The 10,014-nt window shown below is 37.3% G+C and overlaps 1 protein-coding gene across 26 annotated transcripts in view; it reads left to right on the plus strand.

Annotated features, from left to right (window-relative positions):
* UBR5 (ubiquitin protein ligase E3 component n-recognin 5) overlaps positions 1 to 9,795 on the plus strand; it is a 69,517-nt gene extending 59,722 nt beyond the window's left edge. For 18 of the 26 annotated variants that reach the window (XM_085537101.1, XM_085537113.1, XM_085537104.1 and 15 more), the window contains 14 exons: positions 853 to 973; positions 1,064 to 1,171; positions 1,440 to 1,683; positions 1,796 to 1,907; positions 2,418 to 2,562; positions 2,850 to 2,980; positions 3,210 to 3,270; positions 3,580 to 3,755; positions 4,108 to 4,192; positions 5,193 to 5,348; positions 5,742 to 5,855; positions 6,643 to 6,787; positions 7,342 to 7,427; positions 8,597 to 9,795. In XM_085537101.1, coding sequence (XP_085393227.1) covers positions 853 to 973; positions 1,064 to 1,171; positions 1,440 to 1,683; positions 1,796 to 1,907; positions 2,418 to 2,562; positions 2,850 to 2,980; positions 3,210 to 3,270; positions 3,580 to 3,755; positions 4,108 to 4,192; positions 5,193 to 5,348; positions 5,742 to 5,855; positions 6,643 to 6,787; positions 7,342 to 7,427; positions 8,597 to 8,809 — 1,897 coding nt within the window. In that variant the 3' untranslated portion in view covers positions 8,810 to 9,795. The remainder of the gene's footprint in view (positions 1 to 852; positions 974 to 1,063; positions 1,172 to 1,439; positions 1,684 to 1,795; positions 1,908 to 2,417; positions 2,563 to 2,849; positions 2,981 to 3,209; positions 3,271 to 3,579; positions 3,756 to 4,107; positions 4,193 to 5,192; positions 5,349 to 5,741; positions 5,856 to 6,642; positions 6,788 to 7,341; positions 7,428 to 8,596) is intronic. The other 8 variants (XM_085537112.1, XM_085537114.1, XM_085537115.1 and 5 more) reach the window with 3 other exon arrangements.
* Positions 9,796 to 10,014: the final 219 nt, after the last annotated feature.

The raw sequence follows: 10,014 nt of genomic DNA on the forward strand, positions 1-10,014 counted from the left end.
GCCACGTGAAAAATGGGAATTGACAGCTTCCCATCTGCGTCTTGAGATACTGACTGCATTTTATGCAGTTAGAGACTGAATAGTCTTCACTTTGAATTAGTGCTTATTTTTTAAACAAAGGTTTCAGTTGAAGGCAGCCCCAGAAGAATGAATTCCAAGTAGCGATGGAGTTACTTGCTTTTGGAGTAATTCATCTTTTTGAAGCAGGATTTGAATTTCAGCTGTGGTAGCGTTCTATTTCAGCCACTGTTAGCTAGCATAAATTTAACTTCTCTGTTTAAGTCAACATGTACTGTAGGAGACAGATAATTTAATAAAGGCTTTATAAAGATTGGAAGGATTAAAGTAAGTATCCATTAAGTTATCATGGAAAGTAGACATCCAGCTTGATTACTTTCTATGAAATTAAAGTTCATTTGACTGACTTCATAAAAATTACATACTGAAGTACTTGTGAATATTTAAAACATAGAACTGCTAAAATCAGTGCTAAAATTTGCAGCTGGTACGATACACGAAGTCCTGAGTCTCAATAGAGGATTCTCAAGCACAGCTGTAGGAACAAGGAGTTACATTTGCAAGTTTGGAGGTTATAACATAGAACTGAAAAGTATTAACTTCTTGAAAATCTGACGGTTTACAATTAGCACTTCAGTATGAATGTCCAGTCTGCTCTTGTAATCAAGTAACTAACCATAGTCACCTGAGCTCTACATGTTCCTCTGGAGTGTAGTTGAGCGATAGACCAGTTTGTCAGAAATCAAGAACTTGGAGGCAAGATGTTAAGTAAAAATAGAAGTACGCCAAATGTATCTGAAATTTAATTTTGTTTTTTTAACCTTCTTTTACCAGACCGCAGTGTAGCTTCATGGGCATGGTGATATCTCATGACATGTTGCTGGGACGTTGGCGCCTTTCTTTGGAGTTGTTTGGTAGAGTATTCATGGAAGATGTTGGAGCAGAGCCTGGATCGGTATGTATTTTTCAGTATGAGAAGAATTACTTTTCCAGTTAACCATGAGCTTCTCTTACGCTGATTTTGGTTTAATTTTTTTATTTGAAGATCCTGACTGAACTAGGTGGCTTTGAAGTGAAGGAATCGAAGTTCCGCAGGGAGATGGAAAAACTTAGAAACCAGCAATCCAGGGATTTAACGTTGGAGGTAAAAAATGTTAGTTTTTCTTCCAAATTTGTCTCATTAGAAGTGTACCATAAGACATTGCACTGACTTAATAGAAGAAGCTGTGTTTCAGAATCTACAAGCAGTTGTCTTAAACTTTACTATATGAGCTGTGTTGCGATTATGGTGTAATTTTTCACTACCTATTAGGTATTATTTGAATCTGTGCAGAAGTGTCCAGGCACTTCATTGTGGAGCTGAAATTCTCTCAATATGATGATTGATAAAGAACAGGAAAACTTTTTTGTTTTTTTACTAGGTTGATCGAGACAGAGATCTTCTAATTCAGCAGACCATGAGGCAGCTCAACAATCATTTTGGTCGCAGGTGTGCCACCACTCCAATGGCAGTCCACAGAGTAAAAGTTACTTTTAAAGATGAGCCAGGAGAAGGCAGTGGTGTAGCACGGAGCTTTTATACTGCCATTGCACAGGCTTTTCTGTCAAATGAGAAACTGCCAAATCTGGATTGTATTCAGAATGCCAACAAGGGTACCCATACAAGTAAGTGAAATGCTGCAGTTAATTAACAGATAATAATCAGGAAAGCACTGGATGGTGGAGAGAGAAGTATAAAGACAGTGAAAGTGATGGATTTTTTTTCCTTCTCCTTAAGGTCTGATGCAGAGATTGCGAAACAGGGGGGAGAGAGATCGGGAGAGGGAGCGTGAGAGAGAAATGCGGAGAAGCAGTGGCTTAAGAGCTGGTTCTCGGAGAGACAGGGACAGGTAAGTGCTATATTTTTACTTTGTTGGAGCTGATTTGTCAAATGGAATAACTACCTTGGTTATCTTGAGAAAGATATTTGCTTACTCAAATGTCTTTTTTACTATCAAGACCAAATTATATTAAATGTAAAGAAATAGACACATATACTTCTTAGAAAATTATGAAGTTGATATTAGTGTTGATAGTCTTAACAGTGTGCCATAAATCTCTCTGCTATAAGAATAATAAGGAACTTGTGTAATAATAATTGTGAGGTGGTTTGGAAACAGTATTGGTGACACAGTTGACTGCTTCACCTGAAGTACTGATAGTATCAAAGTATCTGCTTCATTTTGGTTCTCTGATTCTGAATCATTCTCTCTGTATAGGTATGAGAAATACTCCTGGTGTGAAATCTAATACTATTTGGAATCGCTGTGTGGGGGGGACAAAAATAGGAGGGAAAAAAAAGGTTGAGAGTATTTTTATTTCCTCTGAAATTAGTACAAACTGCTCTAACTTCTTTTAAGGGACTTTAGAAGACAACTTTCCATTGACACAAGGCCTTTTAGACCAGCATCAGAAGGAAATCCTAGCGATGATCCTGATCCGCTTCCAGCACACAGACAAGCGCTTGGAGAAAGGCTCTACCCTCGAGTGCAAGCAATGCAGCCAGTATGTCTTAGCTAGTACATTAAATGATATGTCAAGTATTCCTGCATCTTTTAATTGACAAATTAATTTCCTACTCAATTATTAACTTACCTGAGTATAGTTGAATGCGTATGCCTGCTTTTGTATTCTTAAGGATATTCTTCAGATTTTGTTTCTGTAATTTGTCATGTAGCCTGTGAGGTATCTTGTAATGCATTATGTAGTTTAAGTCCTTAAACTTCCATAAAACTGTATTTGAAAATGAGAGAACTGGCAGTGAGTGGTGACATGTCATTCTGTATCTCCAGGCATTTGCAAGTAAGATCACAGGGATGTTGTTGGAATTGTCCCCTGCTCAGCTGCTTCTGTTACTAGCTAGTGAAGATTCTCTTAGAGCAAGAGTTGATGAAGCAATGGAACTCATTATTGCGCATGGCAGGTAAAGTATTGAGGGTTCTGTAAGAGATGAAATCTGATTTTGTGGTCAAAGTGCTTTGTATGGTGCTGAATTTAACTGATACATCCACTTTACTCATTGCTTTGTTTTAGACTTTTCTCTTTAGATAAGTGACTTGCTGACTTTGGTTTAATTAAATCTGTCTGATTTCAGAATATTTCTTACTGTGAAATTAAATCACTATTTACCTTTGTTTTTTTTCCCCGTCAAGGGAGAATGGTGCTGACAGTATATTGGATCTTGGATTGCTAGACTCATCTGATAAAGTGCAGGTAACGTCCTGATGCGTAAATAGAAAGTTGGGGGGAGATCCAATTATCAGTTAATTTTAGAAACTGGGTGGAGCCTTCTCTCATCATGCAAAACAAAGCTCTACCTAATTATCTTGTGGAGTTATCAAGAACATACCTTTACTTAGATAAAAAAGATTTTTTTTTTCCTATTTGTTTATGCCTTTGAAAAGATTAAGTAAAACATTAGCACTAGGAAATGTAATCTTTGAGTCTGGTTGCAGGAGCTTGCTGAAGTGGCTTGGTAGCTAGGAGTACATTTGTGAACTGCTATTCTGGCTTTCAAAACAGGAGAATAGAAAGCGACATGGTTCCAGCCGCAGTGTAGTAGATATGGAATTAGATGATACAGATGATGGGGATGATAATGCACCACTTTTCTACCAACCTGGAAAACGAGGCTTTTATACACCAAGACCTGGTAAAAACACAGAAGCAAGGCTGAATTGTTTCAGAAATATTGGCAGGTATGTGATTAACTTACTTGTCTGAAAGAACTGTAAAAGTTGAGTATTCAGAGTACCAAGGAAGAGCGCCATTGATTCAAGCTGCAGGAACTTCACTGATATTTTATTTGCTCAGTATCTTGCTCTGGGTGCTGAATAGTGGAGAACTCACACACCTGCAGATTTCTCTCTGTGTTATAATTTGTCTTTTTTGACAGTCTGAAGGTTTTATACTGCAGAAAATACAGTGTCCACAGTTTTCTTTTGTGGATTGATAGGACTGGGAAGCATAATTCTATTTTAAATTTTTTAATCTAAAAAATCCCCAATATAACTTGTGTCATACTAAAAGAAAAATCATATTTATTTTCAGAATCTTAGGACTGTGCCTGTTGCAGAATGAGCTGTGTCCTATAACGTTGAATAGACATGTAATCAAAGTTCTTCTTGGCAGAAAGGTAAGTTGATCATAGAAATCTGAGTTTGATTTATTCATGTAGGGATAAAATAATTTAGATTAATTGTGATCTAAAATTTGGCAAAAATGCCTTTCCCTCCTGTTCCCCTCCCCACCCAACCTCAAAAACCCCACCACTTTTTGTGGTACACGTTTTGTTCATTAGTCAAGAGCTCCGTAAGTTCTTCCTGATGCATAAACTTAAACCAAAGTTTGTTAATGTTGGTCTTTTATAACAAAAAACAATTCTGATCAGATAATGAGTTATGCAGTGTATGTATAATCTTAACAAATAGTGACAAGATAGGTCATCTCCACAGTTCCTTCGAAGAAAGGTTGCCCCGAGGGTTTTCTTTTTGAATATATATTCCTTCCAGTTAAATGTTCAATACATCCAAGGATATTTTAGTTAGTGAATAGTGGATTACTTTTCCTTCCAGCCTGATAATGCGCAAAGCAAGAAACAGCAAAAAATAGGTGGTGGTATACTAATTTGTGGTAGCTGCAGTATACATCAGTCATTAAATGTATAAGAGCATTACGTACTTACGTGAAGAATAGTCTTCCAGTGTTTTGGAGCACTGATGCAAATTGTTTCCAACTTCAACCAGTCACCGTCAAATCTGTACTGATCAAAGTGATATGTAGAAGAATCTGTTAAAAACAAAGTCCCCTCAGACCTCTCCAAAAACAAATAAACAAGAAAAAATCCTCAGACTATTATATTACTTTATAAGCTCTATGCCCATAATAACAGGAAAGGCTTTACAAGTCTGTATGTTCTGCTCATGCACTTGAATTGAGTATTCTTAAGCATCTTCAACAGCGTGGTGGAAACAGGAGCTTGACTGCTGTTATTTTTAAATGTTTGTGTCCTTTGTCACATGAGTTATTTTGGGTTGTTACATGTGCACTGTTGTATGCTAGTGATTAGTCACGTGTCACTTAATTTTTAGTATATTCTTTAACAAAAGGTATGTGTTTGTTTTGTTTTTCAATAGGTGAACTGGCATGACTTTGCTTTCTTTGATCCGGTTATGTATGAAAGCCTCCGGCAACTTATACTTGCTTCCCAAAGTACAGATGCCGACGCAGTGTTTGCAGCAATGGATTTAGCATTTGCAATAGACCTGTGTAAGGAGGAGGGTGGAGGGCAGGTAAGGACAAAAAGCTGTCCCACTGTAACTCCAGAATGCTGTTACGCATGTTGTAATGTAGGCTCTTGCAAGGTTTCAAAGTTGATCTTCTACCTTTTTCTAGATTCAGATGCAGCATTCTCTTTAGACATTGAAGTGTGGTTGGTTTGGTTTGGTTGGTTTTGTCTGTCTTTCCTTGAAGATGGTGTAAGTAGAGCCTACCATAAAGCCTGGAGAGAATAATCAGTGCTAGAGATCTGTAAAGTGGCTGTGTAGCAGTAACGGTTCTGGTAGTACATTTTATTTCAGTTTGGAGAAATGTCAAACTATAGATCATGGTTCAACATACATGGCTGTTGTAACACTCTCGTTTTGTCTTTCTTTCCTCCAATCATCTTTGATAATTTGCAATAGGTTGAACTTATTTCCAATGGTGTAAATATACCAGTCACTCCTCAGAATGTTTATGAATATGTCCGGAAATACGCAGAACACCGAATGCTGGTAGTGGCAGAACAGCCTCTGCACGTAAGTTCTTGGTAGAGTGTGGTGGGCTTTCTTTTCACCCTCTCTCCTCATTATGGTATTGCTAATCAGGTTCTTTTTAAAGTGTGACAGCTTAGTTTGAAAGAATCTCTCTTTCTGTTGTAGTTGCACCTCTAGTTTTGCAGTGCTGTGAAGAGTGACCAGTTTTTTTTGTAACTTGATGAAAGATAAACAACGAGATCACATTTAAAAGGAATTAAGTATAACTCCTTGGGTTTAAGTGGCCTCTTGGAATTCTTGCTTTGGATTTAGCAGCTACTTTGTGCTAATAATCTGCATCAGCTTTGATTTGTTTAGCCTTGCGGGCAGAAATGTATATAAATCACCTTGAACTTGTGATGTGATTGTATTCTTGCTTTAAAAGGAAGAGTCTGTTAGGAAACACAACTGTTTGTTCTTTTTTACTGGTGTAGCAAAAAATCTATTAATTGTCTGTAAAGCTATATTAAAAGCATTGAGTTTTGAAGCTCTTTTTCAGTATAGGTCAGCAAAATAGCTGTTATTTTCAGTAACAGTATGTAAGTTGCTTCTGCTCCTGTAGTTGGTGCAGCACTGGCTCAAACCATTACTGTTTCATTTTGCAGTCGTATACTTGTACTGCTCTGCTGCTTAACTTGCTGCAGTTCTTTGTTTGTCATCTTAGATCATAAAGCTTTGTCTGAAAAGAACAGCCAAGAGTATAGTGTATTTCAGATTGTTAGGGAATTGGACGGGGAACTTGTCAGTAAATGATATGTCTGTAATGTGAATCTTGTGGTTTTAACTTAAGGCAATGAGGAAGGGTCTCCTGGATGTACTTCCAAAGAATTCATTAGAAGATTTGACAGCGGAAGATTTCCGACTTTTGGTAAATGGCTGTGGTGAAGTCAATGTGCAAATGCTAATCAGCTTTACCTCTTTCAATGATGAGTCAGGTATGAAACAACTTACCTCTGCAACTCTGAATAACACTGTCTGTTCTGCATGAAGTTGTTACTAGCTTTAAGCTGAAACTACCTCTGAAAATTTGTCATCAGTCACTCAAATTGATGATAAAACTTTTACATACCTTTTAAAGCATTTACTTTCAGTCAAGGGGAAAAATAGGTGCGTTTTCCAACTAATACTGGCGTGAAATAAAAGAATTATGTTACTGGTACTGTCTTTCCTTCTGGAAGTTCTGACCTAACATTAGAGCTATAAATGTGATGGATGCAGCTTAATGTCTTAAATAATTCTTTTAAACTGTGTTTAGCTTTTACCGGACTTCTTGTTTGGGAGGGTATGAAACACTGAGGTATGACAGACTTAGCCTTTATATTCAGAAGTGTATATGTTAGTTTTGAAGCAAGTCCTGTCTCTGGTATCAGAGACTTGCTGAGATCCAACTTGCATGCAGTACACTTAGAAAAAATCTCTTGATATTTATTGTTCAGTGCACCAACTGAATTACATAACTACAAAACAAGTATTGATTTTTCTCATATAGGAGAAAATGCTGAGAAGCTTTTGCAGTTCAAGCGTTGGTTTTGGTCCATAGTTGAGAAGATGAGTATGACAGAAAGACAAGATCTGGTAAGTTGTTTGTTCTCAGTGGAAATATGCAGAACATCTGGGATTACTTTTGTATCATTACTGTTCAGCGCTTATACCTGCATAGTCTTTTGTATACTCACAGTAAGGTGGAAGACTGTAGTAGTAAGAATTGGTTAAACTTTGAATTCTGGAAAACATTAGGTGTGAATCCTAGACCTTGCAGCTGGAAGTAAATGTGGTATTTCCTTGCCTTTATTTACAAATCTCTTATGTGGAAGCATGCTCACAGTCTTTGCAAAGTAGTTCTTAAGCTTAAGTTACTGTCATTAGTCAACTGTTTTGTGGGCTGGTATATTAGATTTCTTGAGATTGATTGATGTCTTTCCCTGGATGAGTTGCTCTCTTAACTTCTGTGTATCCTGAGGGCAATGCATGTGTCCTGTCTGTAAGATGTCAGTAATGATATCATCTCCTTTTTCTCAAAGCCCTTTCAGAATAGCTGATGAGAAGCATGAAAGAAAAAGATTCTGTTTCACTTTGGAAAACTTGCCTGTACATTGTATCCATTCGCTTCTTAAAACTACTTGCATTTAACTTACTACTTAAGGTACTATCTTTCCTTTACGATTTGCTAACAGGAAACAAGGACTGATCTGAAAAGTGGAAAGTCTGGAGCGTAATTGTTAAGGAATATCTTTAATTACACTTTGGTAGTGATTCTGCTCTGCAAGTCAGTATTTCACCTTTGAGCCTATAATCTCAGTATTCTCCATTGTTGATTTCTGTCTGTACAAATGCTGTATCACCTGCTGATGAACTGGCTTGGGAGCCATTTTTGATGCGAGAGGGTTTTTTGAGTTTCATATTGTTGACAGTTAAAATCTTCCCAAATGGAGCTGGGGGCATCATGTTTATAGAGGATTTATTGATGCAGGATCATCTTGAACGCTGCTTTTATTAGTTTTAGCTGAAGTGTATAACATAATGAGCAGCACAGGAAAGGAAATGAAGGAAGCTATTACAGAAGCATATAGCATGACCACTGAGTTGAGCTGGCATACTGAGAGGATTGTACTGTGATGGAACTTTACTGCGGCTATTCTGTGCAGTTCTTTTCTTTTTTAACCCATGCCACAACAGTCATTTGTATGCAGTGTGAATTGTAGCCTTGCCCAATGCAATTTTCAATGCTGTCTTCTTTTTATCAGGTTTACTTCTGGACCTCAAGTCCATCATTGCCGGCCAGCGAGGAGGGATTCCAGCCCATGCCATCAATCACAATAAGACCACCAGATGACCAACACCTTCCTACAGCAAACACTTGCATTTCTCGCCTTTATGTCCCGCTCTATTCCTCTAAGCAGATTTTGAAACAGAAGTTGTTACTCGCCATTAAGACCAAGAATTTTGGTTTTGTGTAGAGTATAAAAAGTGTGTATTGCTGTGTAATATTACTAGCTAAGTTTTGTAGATTTTTCCATTTGTCTATAAAAGTTTATGAAAGCTAATGCTGTCATACCCCTGGTGGTACTTTAAAGATTTAAATGCAAACATTCCTGTACTAAATTTGTAATGTAAAGGCCTAAGGAGCGCTGGCAATATCTGATTGCACCAGTTTGCTAGTCAATAACTCCTTGGACTAACCCCAGCCAAAGATGACAGCAGAACAATATAATTTACACTGTGATTTATCTTTTTGCTGAGGGAAAATATGTAAAATGTTCTGAAAATTCACTGCTGCCTTTGTGGAAAGTGTTTCAGCAAAGGTTCTTGTATAGAGGGAGTAGGGAATTTCGAAATAAAAAATTAAGTATGTTCTGTGGTTTATTTTAACTTTTTTTTTTTTTTTTATGGTGTTTAATTTGTGGTTGGCTGCGGTTGTGTACCATGTATATTGAACTTGTAAAAAAGAAAAAGAAAAAAGTTCCTGACAGCTCAGATCCCAGAGTTGTGATCATTCACTTCTGAAACCACTTTCATTGCAATTTTCGTTCTAGCTGCATTGAACTCTGGCACATCGGGTGCCACCACCAATACTTTGCATGTAATCTGTACCTTCAGTGTTTTGGGTTTGGGGTTTTTTTTTTTGTACATATGCTGAGGCCAATGCACAGTATTTCGTAGTTCACAATCAACATTTTGTATCCCCGTTTCAGTGAACAGGCAGTCAGGAGGTTGTTCCACTCCCAGTTCTAACCCATCACTTGTACTACATTATCTAACTATGTAAACTCAGCCTGGGCACTTTCTGGTAACTGTAAAATGTTTATAAGATCATGATTATCGAAGATACTTTTTGGAAAACTTTAATGTTCGTGAGCAGCTTCACTTCTTTTGTATCTAGCCTTTTTTTAAGTATCTTGTTACAGTTTTTTAATAAAGAAATTACAGACGAAATACCAAGTCATACTGAAGAAACAATAGTTTTTATTTATTTAGCCATTGACATTGTAGCTGACAGCACGCACCAAGCACAGTCCTTCATCAAAATCTCAATTTTGTAACTGAAAAATTAACCTCCAGAAGATATTCGACCCACATTTTACAGTTAGCAGAGAATCTTGAATCAAATGGGCCAGGCAACCCCTTCTTCTGACAGTATTGGTTTGAAGGGAAGGTGACGTGT

This window comes from Coturnix japonica, chromosome 2 (genome assembly GCF_054131305.1).
Source record: "Coturnix japonica strain WE chromosome 2, WE-NBRP24, whole genome shotgun sequence".
In the NCBI taxonomy this organism is placed as follows: Eukaryota; Metazoa; Chordata; class Aves; order Galliformes; family Phasianidae; genus Coturnix; species Coturnix japonica.